This window comes from Chiloscyllium punctatum, chromosome 40 (assembly GCF_047496795.1).
Source record: "Chiloscyllium punctatum isolate Juve2018m chromosome 40, sChiPun1.3, whole genome shotgun sequence".
Lineage (NCBI taxonomy): Eukaryota > Metazoa > Chordata > Chondrichthyes > Orectolobiformes > Hemiscylliidae > Chiloscyllium > Chiloscyllium punctatum.
The window spans coordinates 39,855,366-39,878,263 of NC_092778.1; the positions used below are offsets into that span (position 1 = coordinate 39,855,366).

Here is a 22,898-nt window from a genome sequence, read left to right on the forward strand (position 1 = left end):
CCCATGATATTGGGGAATGATAGCCAACACAGGGCCCAGACAGCATTCCAGTGAACTGCAATCATCAAGTAACTACTCTTTAAATTCAGGAATTAGTAACAGTAATCTACATAGCAATAAGGTGAGATTAGCTAATCGTGAGAAGCACACTTATGGAAGTAAGTAAATCCTCACGGTTTACTAGTGAGATTCGCATATTGCATTGGAACCTTAAGGGGAAAATCAAACTTTTGTCTCTCAACTTCAAGAGTCTATTTTTTTGAAATTCAAGCCACATTTTCCCAACTTTCTTGCCTTTGCCCATGTCATTTAGAGACTGGGAAAATTCCGCTCTAAATATTTCTAATTCAATGAATGTTTCTTACCTGGTGCATTTTAGGAAGTGATAGCTTTTAGGAAAAACATGAACAAGCTCTTTCTTTTTCAAAAGGGGAAGGTTCAGGATAGACTAAATCAGATCTTTTAAAACTACAAAGGGTGTTAATAAAGGTGTAGAAAATATGTTTCTATTTCAGTATAGTCCAAAAAAGTTAAAAGAAGAACATCTGTACCTTTCACCCAGCTCTTATTTTCCATTCAACACCGAATTCCGACTTAAAACTCTTTTTTTTCTGCTGGAAGTCATTACTGTCAGCATATGGTGTGCTCTTGGCTTGTCAATCCAATTTCTCCCACTATTCTTACAGTTTCAACAGGCCACATGATTGCAATTTGAGAGGATTTGTAGCTCAGGTTGTGGATCAAGTTGTAAGTTTGCTCGCTGAGCTGGTAGATTTGTTCTCAGACACCAGTTCAACTGGGACAATACATCCATCCTGGCTAAACGGTGGCATGGGAATTCCTAGAGACCTGGCATTCAAACCGGAACTCCGTTAACAAACATAATGATCTGGACTCCATTTACCAACCATTCAGAAAAAGAACTGGAAGTGGTATCACCCAGTGCTTCATCGGAGGCTCACTGATGATGTTACCTAGCCTGGTAACGAAACATCGGAGAGTAAATCTACCAGCTCAGCGAGCAAACTTACAACTAGATCACATGATGTTAGAGCTGCTTCTTACATCCAAATTCCTGTACCATGTCTAGCTACATTATTTCCATTGGTTTGTGTTTATTTCATTTCAGTATAGTTAGTTTGCTCTGAAACCATTTAGCACCTTTCTTCTACTTCTCTTGCACAGAACTCTAACCTCTTCTTCCTCCTCACCAAGATAGAAAGTTAGTCAACTAAAGCAGGAGAGCTTACACAACACAACTTGTCCCGCAACCATGTAATACATACAACACATATGCGGTCTCCTTCTGTATTGAAACATATTCCAGAGAAATAATGTTTTGAAATAGCATAATTTATTACAACTTCTGCTAACCATAGCAATAGGATAAGGGCTAAGTGTGTTAGGCTACTTAACTTATCGAACATACATTGATGTCATTATGATTTATGGTTCAGTGAAGTATTACGTTCTGGTGAGAATTTTCCCATTTTGCATCAATCATCTAACAGCAAAGCTTTTATAATCTACTCAAAATAGAAGAAACAATGAATAATTTTGATGTAATATTTAATAGATTGAATAAGATTTCTTACAGTGTTGTGAACAGTAAATTTATGTATCCTAATTGTTTTAAAAAATAAATCCACACAAGAATTCAGATGTTTTGTTTCTTGCTTTACAAAATGTAATAATTCTATTTAAAAACATTGAATGCAACTGCCACATTTCATAAATCAAATCAATAAGAAGTCCAGAAATCAACTGGTGGTTCAATATGAGAAATGCTGTTAATTTCTAGTGAGACAACAAATAATAAAAATTCCACAAAGCAAAATACAACTGATGCTACATTAATCGGAATCTCTAATATAGTGTTGATATATTTAACTGAAATTCTGAACATATTTGATCTTCATTTCAAACTATGGTTCTATTTCTTGCACAGCTTGGTGTCATATTTGATAATCAATGAATACTGGTTCTCAACAACATATCAGAATTCTAAGTGTATTAAGTCAAGACTGCTGCCCAGATAACAGGATGCCACTACATAATATATTTAACATTTACTATACATCTAAAGTGCAATTACCGTTTAAAAGTCTTACACTGATTGTCATTGATGCTGAAATTATTTTTAAAACCTGCGAAAACAGTGTAGGCATTTTTAAGTAGCAAAACAGAATCATGGAATGAAGTTAAAAATGTTTAAACAGCTAGATCACTGAAGCTGAAAAAAAATCTGAAGTTCGTGTAGATTGACATATCACGTAGGAACACTTTTTTTTAACAGTAGTTCTAATAGCTCATAATGATCTGTATTCCCATCTGTGACCTGCAACGCCATACACATTACACCATTACAGTAATCATCAGGCATATAGAAAAACCAGATAAAAACATAGTAATATTTACACATTTGATTGTTTCAGTCTGGCATAGAGAGAAAGCCAAACAACTTCAGTCATAATTTATGCACTGCAAAGCAAATAAAAATTTAAATTCACTTCTAGAAAGAAAAATTAGATCTAAACTCAAGCTTGTTTTCTGAAACAGGGTTCAAGACAAATTTAGGTAGAAAATGTTCTGAATTTTGAAACATGTCTTTTCCTGATCTTGCAAGCTAAAATTTCCAATTCCAGATCAGAATGTAGTATGATACAACAAAATAATGAATAGCAGAACAAACAGTTGTGGCAAATGGCAAAAATCATCTATCTTGGACTTTTATTACTCCCTTTATTTGAATCACTGAACACCTTGTGGCATTCCCACAAGGTGAGTCATTCATGTGACTGAAAAGATGGCTGAACTGTCTGAATATTTTGCCCCCATGTGGAAACAAGGTGAATCAAATACAATTAATTCTGTTAAATAAAGTATGTGCATATATAAACAGTTTACTACTATATTGCAACTCAAAGCAGAATTTCTTTAAAACCAAAACATTGCTCAATCACAGAAGTAGGTTTTGTTTCACATCATTACAAAATCAAACTTAATTAGATGAAAAAAATAGGTAAAGGTGACAAAATTAAGAATGTGCATAAACCAATTCAACACTTTAAAACTCGAATACAATAAAATCCAAATACAGAATCTTTGCCATACACACAAGGTGTATAAACAACTGAAATATCCAAACAAAATCTAAAGAAACTATGTCAATCAACAAATAGAATTTACATATAATTACAAGACAGACCTACAGTGGTTTTCTAGATAGCAGCAAATTACAGAGTGTAAAAGTAACTAAAAGACATTAATGGAACAGATGAATCTTAACACAGTGCACTTGTTCCATTAACATATACGTAACACTGTATTATAATACATTCCATACAGAATTCAAATTGCATCAGTGAGGGAGTGCCTCCAAGCATCTTAAAATACAGCATCCCCTTCTCCCTGCTTGGCATATAGACATCCAGAAGAAATACAAATTTAATCAGTGCAGACTGTCATTTTGTAGCTGAAAAGAAGAATATACGTGCCAGTAAATTTAGAATATTAAACAGGAAAACATAACAGTATTTTTTCCCAACTATACTTTCAGAATTTTATAGCAGTTCTAAATCAGACATAGTCATACTCCAGCATCTGCAGTCCTCACTTTCTCCTATACTATATTGCTCCCCACCTAAACTAGATTATGGAAAGGGGGAATTTTCCAGGATTTCTTATTAAGAAATACAAGCAGGAGAAAGCTGTATGGTTCCACTAATAAATCGATTTTTAAAAATTATTTGTCTTCTGAGCATATGTTTGATAGGACATCAAGATTTGTAGATGGTACAAAAGTAATAATAGAAAAGTATAATCTAACAGACATTCCAAGAATTGAATGCTGAACACAAAGCAAAATTCTGAAATGCTTTTACAATCACAATATTGTTAAATTGAAATAAAAAAAAACAGGAAGAATAGGTCACTCAGCCTTAATGGGCTGCTCCACCTTTCAATATGATCACGGCTGATCAGCCAAATCAGTACCCTGTTCCTGCTTTCTCCCTATACCTTTTGATCCTTTTAGCCCCAAGAACTGTATCTAACTCCACTTTTAAAATTTCACAGGGTCACCATTCTCTGGATGAAGAAATTTATCAGTTGAATCCTAAATTGCCTACCTTGTATCTTTAGACGGTGACCCCCTGGTTCTTGATACAGTGCAGGAGCCATCCGTCACATTTTGCATGCACTAACTCTCCAAATGAACAATTCATCTATTGCTTTCCTTCCCCCACCCCCACCCACCTTCCCCTCTGAATATTCTTCTTTCTCAGGTAACGGTCTAATTGTTTTAAATACCTCGATTGAATCTGGCTCAATGACACTCGGAGGTAGTGCATTCCAGACCTTTCTCAAGTGTGTGAAAATATTCTTATTTTGTTTTTGATTCATTTGCAATTACTTTAAATCTGCACCCTCTTGTTATGAATTCTTATGAAAACTTCCTATCTACTCTGTTCAGATCTTTCTTGATTTTGAATATTTCTATCAAATCTTCTATCACCATTCTTATCCAAGGAAAATTCCAAAATTCTCCAACTGTTATGCGAGGTTCCTTATCCCCAGAAGTATCCCCTGAATCTTTCCTGCATTCTTTATAATGCTTTCACATCTTCCTAAAATGTGGGAGTCCAGAACTGGACACAATAGAAATTCAATATAACCATTTTGCTCTTGCACTCTATGCCCGTAAATTAAGTCTACACTTAATTCTGCGTTATTAGCCACTTATTCAACCTGCCCTGTCAGCTTCAATAATTTACGCAAGTACACATCACGGTTCCCGACTCCTGTATTTTTAACTTTACTGTTATTTTGTATCATCTCATGTTCTTCATACCAAAATGAATTTCTTTGCATTGAACTTCATCTGCCACCTGCCACCTTTTGAAAGTTTCCACCAACCTTGTCACAACTGACAATGATTTCAAGACTTACAGGTAATTGTATTACACTTAACCAAAACACAATAATTTTTGTTTCAATTAAACTTTATAAGCCAAAAATCATCTAACACACACAAGTTCAATTAAAACAGAAAAGAACAGAAAAACAAGTCAGAGATCTGGATTCCACATGAGGTTGCGAAGTGACAGTGCTTGCTGCTGCCCTCAAAGAAAGCTTCTTACAAAATTTGGCGATATTGGAGGTATGATTTCACCTATCCCAGAGCCAGTGTGAATATAATGTTAGGTCAAGGGATCCATCAACATCGGTGCCATCAGATAGAGTAAACAATTTCACTGCAGTCTTCTTCCAGACAGGGAACCAGGGACCAAATACACTGTACTAATTTTTTTCACTTTTGATTAAGTTATTGGGACACATATGAAGGAAAATATCTCAGATACACTTAGTTCAACAAGATGTAACCTCATAAGGGTATTTTCGGCAAAACTAATACTATAAAGAAATAAGTTTTCATTAGTTCATTGAATTCCATTTAGAGTCATAGAGATGTACAGCATGGAAACAGACCCTTTGGTCCAACCCGTCCATGCCAACCAGATAGCCCAACCCAATCTAGTCCCACCTGCCAGCACCTGGCCCATATCCCTCCAAACCCTTCCTATTCATATACTCATCCAAATGCCTCTTAAATGTTGCAATTGTACCAGCCTCCATCACATCCTCTGGCAGCTCATTCCATACACATACCACCCTCTGTGTGAAAAAGTTGCCCCTTAGGTCTCTTTTATATCTTTGCCCTCTCACCCTAAGCCTATGCCCTCTAGTTCTGGACCCCCCAACCCCAGGGAAAAGACTTTGCCTATTTATCCTATCCATGCCCCTCATAATTTTGTAAACCTCTATAAAGTCACCCCTCAGCCTCCGACGCTCCAGGGAAAACAGCCCCAGCCTGTTCAGCCTCTCCCTGAAGCTCAGATCCTCCAACCCTGGCAACATCCTTGTAAATCTTTTCTGAACCCTTTCAAGTTTCACAACATCTTTCCGATAGGAAGGAGACCAGAATTGCACGCAATATTCCAACAGTGGCCTAACCAATGTCCTGTACAGCTGCAACATGACCTCCCAACTCCTGTACTCAATACTCTGACCAATAAAGAAAGCATACCAAACGCCTTCTTCACTATCCTATCTACCTGCGACTTTACTTTCAAGGAGCTATGAACCTGCACTCCAAGGTCTCTTTGGTCAGCAACACTCCCTAGGACCTTACCATTAAGTGTATAAGTCCTGCTAAGATTTACTTTCCCAAAATGCAGCACCTTGCATTTATCTGAATTAAACTCCATCTGCCACTTCTCAGCCCATCTGGTCCAGATCCTGTTGTAATCTGAGGTAACCCTCTTCGTTGTCCACTACACCTCCAATTTTGGGGTCATCTGCAAGCTTACTAACTGTACCTCTTGTGCTCGCATCCAAATAATTTATGTAAATGACAAAAAGTAGAGGGCCCAGCACCGATCCTTGTGGCACTCCACTGGTCACAGGGCCTCCAGTATGAAAAACAACCCTCCACCACCACCCTCTGTCTTCTACCTTTCAGCCAATTCTGTATCCAAATGGCTAGTTCTCCCTGTATTCCATGAGATCTAACCTTGCTAATCAGTCTCCCATGAGGAACCTTGTCGAATGCCTTACTGAAGTAAGGAATCGAGGCTGTCTTCAGGACTGCATCATCTGGGGAAGTTTGGAAGCATTGACAATAAACTTCTGATTTCTGTATTGAATTGTGCATGTGCAGTCTTTAGAATTTATTGTTAACTTTATTGGAGTAATAATGGCAGCCATGACACTTCTTTCAGTATAAGACCTGGCCAAGCTAAATATTAATCAAACAAATAAAAATGATGTAAACCATTAAGTCAAATGAAAATTCAAATATATTGCAATTTGCAATCTCACCAACTTTCAGAATAAGAAAATCTCAAATAAACACATTAAAAGAGCACTTCAACAGGATAGAAAAGTAACTAGTACCTAAAAACATACATAACAAATTGTTTCAAAACAAATTGTTAGAAATGTAGCCTCAAAATCTGAAGATTAGATTTCACAGTTGTAACAGAAAAGAAGAAAGTGTTAAATTGCTCACCTTTTCAAATTGTTTGCTTAAAAATCAGCATCACATTGCCCTGCTGTACTCTATACCACCTTTCGCTGAGATACCAGGCCAGGGTAAAAAACTGCGAATAAGATTCTGTGCCTGACGATATATTCGCTGGGGAATGGAGCAAGGCCTCAAGTTCACCAGAGTTGAGCCAATGTGTTGAAGATAGTCAGTGAAGGTGCGTCAAGGACTACAATACAACTTTTTCAAATTATGGATTTGGACTACATTCTTAAATTAACAATGAAAAAGTGATAAAACAACAATGTTGCTTCACTTCAAATTTTCCAAAACTGCTGCTATTACACCAAGATAGAAGGAGGCACAAGAACATAATAAATAGGAGGAGGAGGAGGAGGATATTCAATGATCTCAAATTTGGAAATATCTTTACAGCATCCAGGGACAAAAGAATTTCAAAGATTCATTACTATCCAAATGAAGAAACTCCCCTTCGTTGCAGTTCTAACTGACCTGACCCTTACTGAGACTGTTTCCAGTTCTAGACCCTCATACCAGGGGAAACATCCTACCTGCAAATATCCTGTCAAGACTTGTAAGAGTTTCATTTGCAGATAACCCAGTTCCAGAAGCTCTATAACCAGTTAGGTCGAGAAACAACAGCAGTCAACTATTGGAAGCTAGTGGTTCCTTGACCAGACGTTAAATCACTTAATAATCAAATTTCTGCTGATTGGCTTATTTTTGTATTTGTTTACTTATAAGTCCATTATTCTTAACACTGTACATACCACTAAAAATCATCTTTTGAAATGTGACTGAATTTTTGTTCTACTTGGTAACCAGCACAGATCTTTGGAAAGGGATTCTCAAAAATATGGGTATTTGAAAGGAATTCCTTCCACAAAACATTTGACAACCACTGTTTTACTCCAAGCTTAAATACATCATTGCATTTTGTATTTATGGATTGTATGAGGCATTTATGTTACATCCATATATATTAGTTTTAGTGTCCTTTATTTGCTGTCTTCAAATTTGTCACTGACAACTTTAATCTTACCTTTAACTCCCAAATCGCTAGTTCAAGACTCCTCCTATTCTTGCACAATTAATGTTCCACATGCTACAACTTACTTAATTTATTTTAATGTAATCATCCACTACTGTTCTTTCTTAAAAGAAAATTAATAATTTGCAAGTTTAATGGTACTTCTTGTCCTGAAATGATCTTGTGTTCTTAATACATGTATTTCTCCACTCTCTTGAAGAGCAGGCCAAATGAGAAAGGCTTTTATGATTTGTTAGGTTGCTTTACTTCAGCAAGTAAAAGTACAGAGCAACAGTTATTATCAGATTTACCCATCCAATCAATAATCTTTACCTTTATATAATGACACAAAACAAAGAATACTCCATACTTCATCATATGTATGGATATGATCTAGACCTATCTTTCAAAATTGCCCACTTGTTCACTTTAAAGGTTCTCACCTTTTACCAAAGCCTTCCTTTTTCAAAGGCTAAACTCCACTGACATATCACTCAGCTCATCTGTTTTATGCATTAGCTTTGTGCGAACCAAATTTAAGTAATTGATTACTTTTTTAAAAAAATACATTTTAAGTCATGTTCCCTTATGCTAAAGTTCTGAACGTAACAAGCTGCTTAAAGCCTTTTTATTGTTTTAAGAACTTCCAAAAGTTTGAGAAAGAAATTGCTTTTTCCTTCAGGTTAAGCATGACATACCTCAAGATTATTGAAGTTAATGAAGTCCCCACTCTGTGGTCACCCAGACTATCATCAGAAGGTTTAATGCAAAGAAGCAACTGAAAGAAAACACGTTTTCCAATTCTGCTTCAGGCCCATTTTTTTTCTCATTCCAGAGCATAAATTGTCTAGTATGATTGGTATTCTCTAACCTATCCCACAGGTATCTGGAAGTAGTATCAAGACTCTCATTGTTGTGGCTTGGCTATTTCCCACATGTCCCTCTGGTTTTTTTTGACCCTTCTGAAAGATATGACCTACTTATCAAAGCAGAGAACAAGATTCTTCATATATTTTTATCCATTTTTGGATTACGTTTTAGGGTTTTAAAAAGGAAAATATCCTTAAATCTGGAATGTTGTAATTAATCTCTTCAATTGATTCAAAAAGGTATTTCTCCAAATGTAAAATAATTTCACTGATTTTCACCCACTGGACACATTAACTGCCAAACTTTCACATCTGAAAATTCAAATCCAATTGTTTTCATGTTCAAGCAAGTTATTACTGTTTCCAAGTAGTTCTAGAAAGATTCTTGGAAACTTATTGACAATTTATCTTCAAATTCTTTAAGGCAAACTCTACATTAGTCTCCTTTCCCTACTCATAACATCCTACAGTATCTGTCTTTCGAGCTGATCATTTCTGGTCAAGTTCAGTCTCAAGTGTGAACATTGATTTTCATGGCAGTGAGTATCTCAATTACAGTGTGTCTCAGCCACAGGTTATCAAGTATCTCTTACTGAAAATAAATAAATTGTCCTGCAAATTAAATACAATTTCTTTAAAAATGGCATCTTAAGTAATAATTTTATCAAACTGGACCAAGAATTTCACATTCTAAAACTACGTCTACCGTAATCAAACAAGTAGGTTAAAGCAATTGTCCTGTTGTCGAACAGAAAGAGAAAGCTTTGAAATTAACACTGCACTGGTCTTAGACAGAACACTCCTTCTATAGGAAATGGAATGATTTTTTTCCACTTGAAATTACTCAAACTCTGGAAAAATTGCAATAAATTACATTATAACAATGATATGCTTCATATCAATAATTACGGTTTAACTGGATATCCATATGAAGCATAAAAAGAATTTTATTTTACCATTTCTACTGATTCTTACTTTAGTTCCTTAGGTCAGTTTTATATTTGATATTGACTAAACAACAAGGTTATTTAGCCACATTAACACTGATGTATAATTAACAAAATGCATGCAAATGGTGGGCCAAGATAAAGTGTCCTACACATCAGACAATGGAGCTCACTATGCAAATAAGGGTCCCTCAATTCTAATACTGTACAGACCAAATAAATCCTTTACTAATGAACATGGAAATTCAGAAAAAAGCATTAAGCAATGTTGCGCAACAGACTTGTATACCAGAATTCATTATACAACTACGCTTGCAAGAATCATTCAAGTAAACTTCTAGCCATATGAATTAGCAATCAACAGAAATTCAGCTACTGGGGAAACTAAGCTGCATTTACGCAAAACAACTTACAGTTAACAATTTTCTCACAGCTCGCTCAATTACTTTTGCATTGCTTAATACAATATACAATAAATCATATATGCTACATGGAAGCTAACAATACATTAATTTAAAGTTAAAAGGGACAAAGATTAAAATAAACTGTAACCACTATAGTAAATTGCTTAACGTTTATTTTAATAATTTGTATTAGTTAATCAAATCTTTCAGATTACATCATAATAGTTAAAAACTTGAAACCTACAAGTGATTAAATAATTGCAACCAAAACTTTTATATGTAGGAAAAATGTATTCTGAGGGCTTAGGAGCTTAATGCTGTTTAAAGGATATAAGATTGTCCAAGGAGGATGTCCCCCATTGATATAAAGAACATATGTGAAGCCATCCTTCAAAACACCACGTATAGAGTAATAATAGGGCAAGTAATGATGTTGTTTAAAGTCTCTATTTTCATAGAAGTGGATGGCAGTACTATTGGTAGTAAGGACATGCAAATAGATTGCTTTGCAATGGTCTTGAGCTGTGGTTGATATATGGTCCTTCAGGCTTTCAAGTAACAAAGAACCTTAAAAGTAAAACATGGAATAATCATTGAAATATACTTCAAGATTTGACATTTTAACAGTACATAGAAAGCATATCCTGATTTAAAGGACACAATTTTGAGGATCCATAATACAGGTACAGAATCCTTTATCCAAAACACTCAGGACGAGCTGGTTCTTGGAATTCGGAATTTTTCAACTTTCGGAATAAGTGACAGTTTGATGGTGAAATTTTTAAAAATCTTACTGAACAGCAGATTCACTGTGAGCAACAGTCCCTGAGACAGAATTGAGACCTGCTAGTGCTGGGCCATGCCCCCCACCCCCCCCACCCCCACCCCACCAACATCACATCTGAGTGACATGCATTGAGTGGGTGTGGAATTGGGTTAATTGTTTGCACGCCAAACAACCTTGATAATGAGAGAAAAAAAAGGAAACACTTTCTGATTTCGAAGCTTTTCAGATTTTGGGATTTTGGATAAAGGGTTTTTTTACCTGTACCATAAGGAATAGGAACAGGCGTAGACCACTCAAGTCCTTGAGACTGCTTCATCATTCAACAGGATCATAACTGATCCAACACTCTTCATGTCCACTTTTCCACTCTTCCCATTTTTCCATAACTAAAAACTCCTGTACTGAGCAAGAATCGATTTCAGTGTCAAATATACACAAGGACTCTGCCCCCACAGCTCGCTTTGGCAAGGAGTTCGAAAGACACTCAATTATTTGAGAGTTGAATTCTTCTTCACCTCAGTCTTTAACTGGCATCCCTTAAGTCTAAGACTATGCCCTCTAGTCCTTGATTTTCCCATTTGGGGAAATATCCTCTGAACATTAAATATATTGAGCCACTCGGCCCAGCCCTGAATTAATTTATTTCAAAAACAGAGGTATCTCAGTTCCACAAACATTTCCTTCCCCTGAGGATCCACCAAACTGTCTCACACATCAGCATGAAAATAAAGACCAGCAAGTACACAGCTGGTACTAAAGTCATCCAATATAGAAACTGTAGACTTATCTTTAGACTAGTTACAAGTACCTCCTCACACTGGAATTCATATAACATACAGTTGTAATCACCATAGCTACCAATAATTTATTTAAAATTATCACTCCTGGAAACCAAAAACAAAGTCCACTTCTTTGAATTTTACTTCAGTTTTCTTCCCTGCTTCACATTTCCTCATTCCCATAGCATACACTATTCCACATGCAAGAGGCCTCTGTTTCTCTTAGTTATTTCCAGTAGTTTACTCAAGTAAAGAAATGATTATGATTTAACCAATCTGTACTATTTTTCTCTTCATTTCAATATAGCTTTCCTGTGTGCTATCTAGCCTGCTCTTCATCATCTTAAACAAAAACATTCATGTTACAAATATTGACTTTTGTGCCTTCAAGTACAACTTAGCACCTGTAATTCTCCAATTTCAATGAATCGAAGACGAGGGGACATACAAGATCCTGAGGGACCTTGACGCAGAGAGGTTTCCTCTTATGGAATTGGGGGGGATTACTCTTTAAAGATAAGGGGTCACCCATTTAAAACAGAGATGAGATAAAATTTGTTTTCACAGAAGGTTGTGATCTTCAAAACTCTTCCAGAAAAGGTAGTGGAAGCAAAGTCCTTGAATATGTTTAAAGCAGAGGTGGATAGATTTTTGGTAAGCAAAGAGGTGATAGATGATCATGGGTTGACCAGAATGTAGATTTGAGGTTACAATCAGATCAGTTATGACCTTACCAAATGCTGGAGGAGGCTTGAGGGGCCAATGACATTCTCCAGCTCCTTGTTTGTATAAGGGCAATACAAACTAGATAGTTCCCCACAATGAGAAGACTGGAGGTTCGTCAGCTCAAGAAATAATGTATACATTTTGTCAACATCTACAGTGATACAACAAATATAAAGCATACTGATTTCTTCCCAATACTAAAGCTTTGTTTGAGAGCCCAATTATTTTCAAAATATTTCCCAGTGAATTCATACTTTACCTTCAAAATACACTTACAGAACACGATAAACCTTTGAATAGCCAGCCAGAACTTACATTTGCTGTGTTTACTTTTCTACATCTGCCAATAACGTTAACTTCAAAGAAGTTGCTACTTAAATTCATATGGCAAATTACTTTAATAATATTCACTACTTACTTATATTAGTTTCAACGAGAGTAATTTCTACTGCATTCTTCATTTTTAAAACACATGAATCATGCTCTCCCCTTATACCATTTTTACATAAATAATGAGAATGCGTTCACCTTACCTAACCATTCTTCAAAGCTGGGTAGTCTTTGATATCTTTCTTTGAATAATTTGCATTGTTTCTATGTATTTTCATAGGTACTATGGAGATGAATCTAAATGGGGGTTCTCTCACTCACCCATTGTAGCTTTAGGACAAAGATCAGTGAAAATCCTGGAAAATATTGTGTTGCTTTTTATGCAAAGTCACCATCCCCCAACACCCACCCAACACAATCTCAATAGCACAAAATATACCAACTGTTTTTTTCACTAAATATGAATGCACAAATTAAGAGGAATTGATTGTTTGAGTCTGGTCCACGGTTTGGTAATATTAATGGCTGATATGATTGTGACTTCAACTCTTCTTTCCTATATACCTCCTATAATGTTTGGCATGTCAGTCAAGAATCTAAATTAGCCTTAAAAATATTCAATGACCCTGCCTCCACTCCTCTCTGGTGAAAAGTATTCCACAGACTAACAATCCTCAAAGATAAAAAATCCTAATCCTAACCTCTTAAAAGGAAGAGCTCTTACTATTAAACTGTGTCCACTAGTTTTAGTCTCTCTCACAGAAGTAACATCCTCTTGGCATCCAATCTGTTAAGACCCCTCAAGATCTTAGTTGTTTTAGTATGATCACTTCTGACTTTTATCAGCTCCAAAAGATGTAGACCCAACCTGTCCAACACTTTCTAGTAAGATAGTCCCTTCATCCCATGGATTTGCATAAATCAGTTGAGTCAGCCTTCTCTGAATAGCTCCTAATATTGTATCCAGGATGAAGGCCAAAATTGTACACAACACTCCAGATGTTACTAAGCCCTTTACAACTATACAAAACTCCATACTTTTATACCTGATCCTCCTTTCCAATCACTGCCTGTACTTATAAACCAATTTTATGTGATTCATATACCAAGACAACCTATTTTACTTCGCTATCTTTGCTCAACTCTGTCTTGCTGTAGCAGATCTGCTGCTGAAATCCTCATCCTCTTTTTTTGTTACCTTTAGACACAAATAACTAGTTCACTCCATTGCCCATTTCCTTGCTTGAACAAAGTTTCATTCACCTAGCACCTCTGCATTCACTGACTTATCTTGGCACCTGGCTAAATAATATTTTATTTTTAAAATAATTATCCTTGTTTTCAAGTCCCCTTGTATAAACCTTAAAGAGGTTAACCACTTAAATGCATACAGTAACTTACTGTAATCACATTCACTAGATATTTACATTAGTTATGTCCAAAATACATTCGTTATATTTTACATTTTTAAAATGTGCGAATCATGTCCACCTTCTTTTAACCTCAATAATGAGAATTAGTTCAATTTATCTACCATTCTTCACTGCTTTATGTCTTGCCACTCCCAGTCTCTAACCTGCTCCAGCCCAGAAATCTCCAAGATATCAGTACTTGCTTAATTCTAAACTTTTGTACATCCCTAACCTTAACTACTCCACTTTTGCTGGCCATTCTTTCTGCTGTCAAGTCCTAAGCTCTGGAATGAAATAAAGAACTATGGACGCCGAAGATCTGAAACAAACAAAACCATAAATTGCTGGAGAAACTAAGCAAGTCTGGCAGCATCTATTAACTCTGTTTCTTCTCCTTAAATGCTGCCAGATGGTTGATTGTTCCACTAGCTCTGGTATTCTTTCTATAAACCTTGAGCCTCTCTTTCTTTAAGTCCCTCCTTAAAACTGGTCTGCCTCAATAATACCTTAAACCGCTCAAGTTTAGCTTTTAAAAATAAAAAAAAACACTTTTGTGAAGCATTCAGGACTATTTCCTTACCTTTCAGGTGCTAAATAATTACAAGCAATTGTTATTTATTCATTACCTAATTCACTGTGATGTAACCAATCAAAAGTGAATTTAACGCTGTGTGTCATTGGAAGGTGGATACCAGAGGCACTTTTCTTTTGATTGTGTTCCCACCTTGCTGAGAGACACTACTGCCTTTATTCAGCATCTCCTCATTCAGAACCAAAACTAGATAAAAGAAATTTGACCCTACATCATGCCACTATAAGCTCCACCTGAAATAGGGTTTCACTGCCATATTGCTCTTCAGTTGATAGCGGCAATTTGGTATACCAATGCATTGTATCACATGTGAAATTGCTTATTTTCTCCTCTTTTTTAATTGTTACTTTAAGCATTGACAGCTTTCACTTGTAATGAAAGGTTAAGCTTATTCCACACAGTATCTCTTATTGGCATAATATGATTTGGGGAAATTGGGTAGGATTGATACCTCCAAAGGTAGTCAACTGTTATTACTCTTGGTCAAGAGGATCTTTTACACACAAGCACAATCTTACCACATTGCCATCCCAAAAGAAATTACAAGACAGAGAGCAATGGATCTGCAGAGTAAAATTCCCAGCAGGTTAATGACAGCAAACTCACAACTGCAAAATGTATGACAAATAAAAGGCATAATTTTGCCATGACATTGCTCAGGCACTGCAGAAGGATTTCACTGGAACCCACCATGTAATTTTCCCTGGGTGACCAGAGCTCTAATCTCCAGGGTGAAGAAAGCACATTGAGAGTTCATCTGCCATATTTCCACCAGAGTATTCTGCAGCAAACCGAGTAACGAAATTAAATTGCATCAGAGATTTAGAAGTATTGGTTGCATCACTACCATTTCATTTACATTTACTTTAGTCCAGAAATCAAACCAGAATCAAACAGACTTTGTCGGATTTTGTAAATATCAAACATGATCCCTATGAATGGGAAAAGTTTGCAGCTATTATTCACAACTGCAGACAAATGAGGATGATGGTTTTGGAGTGAGTGTGTTGATATTTTTGCATAAAATGTACATGTAATAATAAGATTTTAATATATGTAATACCATAGATTTGATAGAAATGATATAAAAATGTAAATGAACAGAATTTTTGAAATTAACCTTATTTTTATAATTCACAAACTTGATCAATGAGCCAATGATCCTAATAATTCATTCAATCAATCATTCATTCATAAACTGTCTGAAATGCATGAAGTACAAACAATGCCTCAATCTTGACAAACCTATTATCATTTTATTTCTAATACAAGATATTGTTTGAATGTATTAGTTAATACACTTACCTATTCCATGTTTCCTGAAGTCTTTTACAACCCCTAGACTTAAAATGTAAGCAACTTGTGTCTCTATGGGAAAACTTGAGGCCAAAATATCTCCATCCTGTAGGAAGAGAGAATATTGTTTAACTGCAACACATTATTATAGAAGAAAATCTCAATTTTGATTGATAATTTAATATACAGTGAGTTCAGTACATTTTAAGAGTTTTGCTCAGAAATAAATACACAAGTCAATTCTCATCTTCACAGATGCTGTCTAACCCGTTGAGTATTTCAGGCTTTTTTGTTTCATATTCCAAGCATTTGTAGTTTTAAATTTTCTCATTTTGACTTTTGATTCTACAAACTGAAATTATTTCTTATTGAAATATACAATTGTAAGCAAGCTCGCAACAGGCATCTTTCAATCTAACTTCCAACTTTGTAATCAATGAAGTACTGTAGTTCAGTGCATTAGAAACTTAAATCTTGCTCTGCAAAAGGACTTACTGAATTTAGTTTGTAACTAATTGTGCTCAAGTAATTTTTCTTCATTTTGTGATCTTAATAGAAAGCATCACTGAACTATTCTGCCACAACAACTGTGCTTGATCTGGCCTTTTTAAAATATTTTTTCATAGGATGTGGGCATCACTGGCTAAAATATATTGCCCATTCCTCATTGCTGGCAAGGGTGGCAATGAATAGCCTTCCTGAATGTAACTTTAGAGGTTTGCTTTCCTATTTCAGTGGCAGATAAATCTAAAGACACATACAGGCCAAGAAGGTTTATTTTCTTGAAGCATATTAATGAACAAGACTGGTTTTAATGACAACTTGGTGTTTCATGTTCATTCCTACTGACATTAATATTATAATTCCAGATGTATTAAATTAATTTAATTTCAATATCCTAGTAGCTGTGATAGGATTTTAACTCATCCCAGGAATCATTAAGCCACGATTTTTATAATGAGTCAAATAGCATAACCACTGCAGCATTAACTCACCGCTCACATACGTGAACACCTACTAAGAATTATGGAACAGCAATGAGAATGGGAAAGCTGTTGATTTTTTCTCTGCTCCCCACTGTTCAGGCTGAAATCAGCTAATCAAACCTGAGCTTCCTGCTTCGTACAATTCAGCGTTGCACAACAATGTATGTAATTACCCATTGATCCAGCAACATAATTCCTCAAGTCATTTCAGTAACAATATTAAAAAAGAGAAATCATTATTTCCCTCTTTGATACTTTCCCTCGGTTACAAAAAAGATGAAAGTGGGACATACCAGTGCTTTGAATTGTAAATTGCTTCAAAACATTCTTGAATCACTACAGCCCTTTTGACTTTCAACATATACCACTGTAATAATTTTACTGCAAATGAAGAATATCAAATCTTGTTTGTATGTTGCCTTCATTTAATAACAAGTTGAAGTCCCTTCGACCCTTATTATTTACAATGATCTATTACGTCAATTTTGTAGTTCCCCTCAAACAAAAATAATTTGCTGCTAGATTGTTTAGGATTGTTGCATTAAACAAATGTAAGTTAATAGCTGCAGGACTTCCTTTTAATCTTAAGGAAAGATATTGCTAAAAGAAAACTCCTTTTGTCAAAGCTTTTGCAATCATCAGATCATTTTGCAAACATACAAAAGCAACATTTGAAATTGAACATGCCAGACTTGTCTGTAGAACATGGTGTGTCGACCTACCTCTTTATGTACCTTTGATCGACTTTTTATTTCTGCTACTATCATCCCCACAATACCACCTTTATATGTGGCTGCCAAGGAAAAAAATTTTTTGTTGGATGTGATGTCCCGGTACCATGAATCTGGGTACCTGGTCAAAGCAGAAGACAAGATCAACCTTCTTTCCACAAGATGTCAACTAGTCCCTACGTTCTAATTGCAACACCAATGCATTACCAATGTGGGTTTTGCTGATATTTGCCGTATAATTTTATAGTTTGTAATTAGACCTAAATCCAGTACGACAATAAAATGAAGTTCTTCTAAAGCAAAGTAAGAATTATTTTTTCTCTTAAAGACTGTAAACAACAAACAATGTATTGGTAGGATTAACTGGGGAAAGGCAAGGAAATATCTGTATGAAGTTTGTAGTTCCTTGGAATATTAAAGGAGGCTCCAACACTTACTCTGAAGAATCTATAGAAACAAAAGAAACTTAAATGCTAGTAATACTCACTCTATTGGGAACCAGTCACCACATAGAAGCTTCACTGTATCTATGTCATCATGACAGAGTAACCGAAGTTGTATTTCACTAAGTATGGTGGAGGATACGATGTCTGTCATTCACAGCTGAAAAGAAAATCAAATCACCCATAACACACTGCAATTATTATTGACTAGATTAAGTCACACTCCTTGAAAAGATTCCTTATAAAATCTCAAGTTATCTCGAGAATGTCACTGAGGAAGTTCTGAGATTTACATATTAATGAACTGAAATGTGCAATCCATTCTAAAAGATGAAAGATTTAACAGCAAACTAGGTTCATCCAGTATATCATTTCAGTTGCATAACACTGTAATCTTTGGCTATAAAAGCTGTGTGTTATGGTCCTGCGCCACAGCTATTTGATGAAGGAGTAGCGCTCCAAAAGCTAGTGCTTCCAAATAAACCTGTTGGACTATAACCTGATGTTGTGTGATTTTTAACTTTGTTCACCCAAGTCCAACACTGGCTCCTCCACATCCTTTAAAAGATACAGAGAAATAGATATATTACATGGTCCTGCTAAACCAATACAGGATAAGTTAGCTGGATGGCAGATTCACAATGCAGAATGTGGGTTCAATTCCTGTACAGGCTGAGGTTATCATAAAGGACTCTCCTATTCACCCTTTCCCTCGACTGAGGCATGGTGATCCCCAGGTTAAACCACCAGTCATATTTTTCTCTCTCTCTCTAAGAGAGAGCAGCTGTCTGGGCTAATGGGACTGTGGTGACTTTACCTTAACCAGTCATCTTCTGCTGGCCAAGCTGCAATGATGTTTAGGTGTTGATATTTCTCTGCCTGGTTCAGTTCCAAATTATTCCCAAGGTCAGTCTGAATTACTAGGAACCATCAAGGTCAGAATGTGCAGTCTGTGTGACTAAAATAACTGAACTTTGCATCCCTCTCCATAGATGCTGCCAGACCTGCTGAGATTTGGCAGCATTTTCTATTTTTATTTCAGATTTCCAGCATCTGTGATATTTTGATTTCATAAGACTTCGGCCACATTGATGTGGGATTAGTTCTCTTATACAGCTTTGGCTTTGTAAGGATGGCAGATATCATTCCCAAGAAACGCACTGAAACAGTTGAATTTTCTTGGTTGCTAACGTCAGATTTTTAAAAACCAAATTCAGATTTTTAAACTGACATGGTGGGATTCAAACTCTCATGCTCCTAAGCAAATGCTAAGGATTCTGAGTTCCAAGTTTAGTAATATAACTACTACATAACAAATCTTCCCTTTATCTTAATTTGGGGAAAAATGCTGTGGACCATGTATTGTATTAGAAATTATCATCTTCATTAAAAATAATGTCTGTGCATTTATTGCAGTCTGTGATTACTTATTAATAACATTAGAACACTTTTATAATCTGAGTGTTTAAACTGAAAATAAAGATTGGTGTCTGTTAAAATGTTATTCTTCATACCATTCACAAAATTCATAAGTTTTACTATGTTCTAGGAAATATGTTTCATATTACAAGTTATTTTACTGTTGTAGGGACTCAAACATGGTTTAACGTTTTCCTGAGTTAACTCGAATTCAAATTTGACTCTTATTCAGCTTGGAATTCTGCAGAAGAATCCTGGCAGACTTCAAATATTAACTCTGCTTCTCTCTCCACAGAAGCTGGCAGTCGGGCTATGTTTCTTTACTATTTTCAGGTTTAACTCACATACCTTCGACATACCAGAAGTGTGTTCTGCAAAAAACTGCATTACAGAATTGCGGTTACTGGCAATATCACTGCAATTTTGATTTCACCCATTCATACAATGCACTCGTAACAAGTTGTAAACGAATCAGTTGGAAAGCAGCACCAACACAATACCTTTTAGAGTAAGATACACTGCACTTGTTACAAATGTATCATTTTACAACTGATTATTTTACATTATTACTTCACTGATCATCAACAACTGGCAAATCCAAGGATGCACAAATGTATTTATGAGACTATAATCTCCCATATTTGAATGGTGTCCCCTCCTTTTGATCAACTGAAATTTAAGGATGTGATTGCACTAAATATGGTGCAAAGGAGATTCACCAGGACATTGCCTGGGTTGGAGTGATTCAGCTATGCAGAGACACTAAATAGGTTAGGACTGTTTTCCATGGAGCAGAGAAGACTGAGGGGGAACTTGATTCAGGAGTATAAAGTTATGAGAAACATAGATAGGGAGAGATATTTCCCCTGAGGTGACAGGTCAATAACAAGCAGGCATGACTTAAAATGAGGAGCATGAGGTTTCGTAGGGATTTAAGGGAAAATAAATTGTGTAGTTAGACTTGCTACTAAGGAAGCTCAGAGCCCTCAAGACAGTTAATAAGCAGGAATACAAGGTTACAGGCCAAACACTCGAAAATACAGTCACAATAGTTGAATATATGCTTGTTAATCAGAGTGGACTCTTTGTGTGCTGTAAAAACTCTGTATGATATTGTACAGCTGAAAAATTAAAACAGAGCCTTGCCGAATATTAAAGTTCAACTGGCAGCAGGCTAAGAAGGGTTAAAAAAAACCAACCTGCTCAGGCATGTTACAATACACATCAGAGCAGTCGGATCTTGATCGCAGTCCTCCTGGCCCAAAGGTAAAAGGTTCCTACAATATTACCAGATCATAAGGCTTAGAGAGATGTTCAACCTGAGGGACACCAGGCCTCAGGCGAGGGGTTAGGTTTAGAAGGAGAATTATTCATGGTAACCTCAGCCAATGCAGTTATTGAATTCATGTTGGTTATGTCATTCTGCATCACAAATCAGCCGTCCAGCCAACTAAGTTAACTGACCCCCTGGCCCACAGATAGGGATGCTACTACTGCTGCATGGGTCTGTTAATAAAAAAAAAGTCTCATGCAGCAACATGTCTAGAAGTTGCCAATAGTGTAAACATTGGTATTAACACTCAAAATCCAAACAAGTAATCAGCCATCAATGACACCTCCCAAATACAGAAAAATAAAAAGCTGCATCCCAACACCAGTCATCCATTCACAAATTCGGATTCCTTTGACCTCGCTATCCCGCCCCATGGTAACCTGGTTGGTTCTCAATACCCAGTCACAACACAAACTGGGAGTGCTCTCTTTCGATTGATTGGTCCACATGCCAATCATCGCAATCGGCCCGCCCCTCCTCCAAGGCGCGCAGACGCACTGACTGCAGCCGGCCTTACAGCTGGTGCCGCCTGCAAAAGCCTGGAGCTGCCCCGGGCGTTATCCTCGGGCACCGGCGGCCCCATCGCCTTCACAGACACCCGGCGCTCACCTCGGTTCCTCGGCGTGCGGGGGGGAGAAAGAGAAGGCGGTTGCTGCTCCGTCCGCCAGTGGAGTCAGGGCAGGAGTACGGTCATTCTAGTCACCGTCAAGAAACGGCTTCCCGGACACAATCAACTGTCTCGCAGCCTCTCGTCAGGCAACTTCCGCTCTCGAGGAACTCTCGCGAGATCTCACAGGACCAACAACTTGACATCATCCACTGACTGGCTCAAAGCCCTGAATATTACAATAACATTTGTTTGGCTGAATGTGGTTACACCGAGTAGAGCATCTGAATGGATGCAAATAAGATTTTACTGTCACACTTACTCGAGTATAGTATACATATAGAAAGTCGCCATTGCCACCTTGGTACCTGACTGAATGGAAAATATGTGATACTGGTTCAAGGAAGTGATTTAATACTGCCCTTGGTGCATTACTTTTTTCTTCATGTAATATGGGTAGCACGGGCTAAGAGAGTGGTCATTTCAGAAGCCAGCTTCTGCAATAGACATGGTGGAGTTGGAGTTCCAATGTTGCCAACTTCGAAAAATGTTCACTTTCTTCCTCAACTGAGAATTCCCCACCACTGTGGTTGACAGAGCCCTCAAGTTGCATCTAACCAATCTTCTCAGCCCCTCATCCCTTCTCTTCCCTCCCACAACAACAGAATTCCCCTGATCCTCACTTACCAACCCACCATAGGGATGTACAGCACGGAAACAGACCCTTCAGTCCAACTCTCCATGCTGACCAGATATCCCAACTCAATCTAGTCCCACGTGCCAGCACCCGGCCCATATCCCTCCAAACCCTTCCTATTCATATACGCATCCAGATGCCTTTCAAATGTTGCAATTGTACTAGCTTCCACCACTTTCTCTGGCAGCTCATTCCATACACGTACCACCCTCTGCGTGAAAACGTTGCCTCTTAAGTCCCTGTTATACCTTTCCCCTCTCACCTAAACCTATGCCCTCTAGTTCTGGACTCGTCCACCCCAGGAAAAAGACTTTGTGTATTTATCCTATCCTTGCCCCTTGTATTTTATAAACCTCTAAGGTCACCCCTCAGCCTCTGACGCTCCAGGGAAAACAGCCCCAGCCTATTCAACCTCTCCCTATAGCTCAAATCCTCAAACCC

At 36.9% G+C, this 22,898-nt stretch overlaps 2 protein-coding genes across 2 annotated transcripts in view; both read right to left on the minus strand.

Moving 5' to 3' along the window:
- The window catches only part of carhsp1 (calcium regulated heat stable protein 1), a 139,219-nt gene extending 122,874 nt beyond the window's left edge, over positions 1–16,345 (minus strand). The window contains exon 1 of the mRNA XM_072559598.1: positions 16,251–16,345. The gene's annotated coding sequence lies outside the window, so the exon portion shown is untranslated. The remainder of the gene's footprint in view (positions 1–16,250) is intronic.
- Positions 1,338–21,915, minus strand: naa60 (N-alpha-acetyltransferase 60, NatF catalytic subunit). Its single transcript, XM_072559596.1, has 7 exons — positions 21,763–21,915; positions 18,446–18,561; positions 17,950–18,079; positions 16,251–16,347; positions 10,652–10,886; positions 7,073–7,259; positions 1,338–3,475 (listed from the first exon to the last, which is right to left on the minus strand). Exons 2-6 carry the CDS (start codon positions 18,553–18,555, stop codon positions 7,103–7,105), a joined length of 729 nt encoding a protein of 242 aa, XP_072415697.1. The 5' UTR covers positions 18,556–18,561; positions 21,763–21,915; the 3' UTR covers positions 1,338–3,475; positions 7,073–7,102.
- Positions 21,916–22,898: the final 983 nt, after the last annotated feature.

Excerpts from the sequence above, each read along its gene's own strand:
- naa60 (XM_072559596.1), bottom strand. The coding sequence starts at position 18,555 with ATGACAGACATCGTATCCTCCACCATACTTAGTGAAATACAACTTCGG. Across the intron at positions 18,080-18,445 it reads GGTGACTGGTTCCCAATAGA|GTACCCAGATTCATGGTACC; the intron begins GTGAGTATTACT and ends TGCTTTGACCAG. Across the intron at positions 7,260-10,651 it reads CATCCTCCTTGGACAATCTT|TGACTATCTTCAACACATTG; the intron begins ATATCCTTTAAA and ends ACGCACCTTCAC.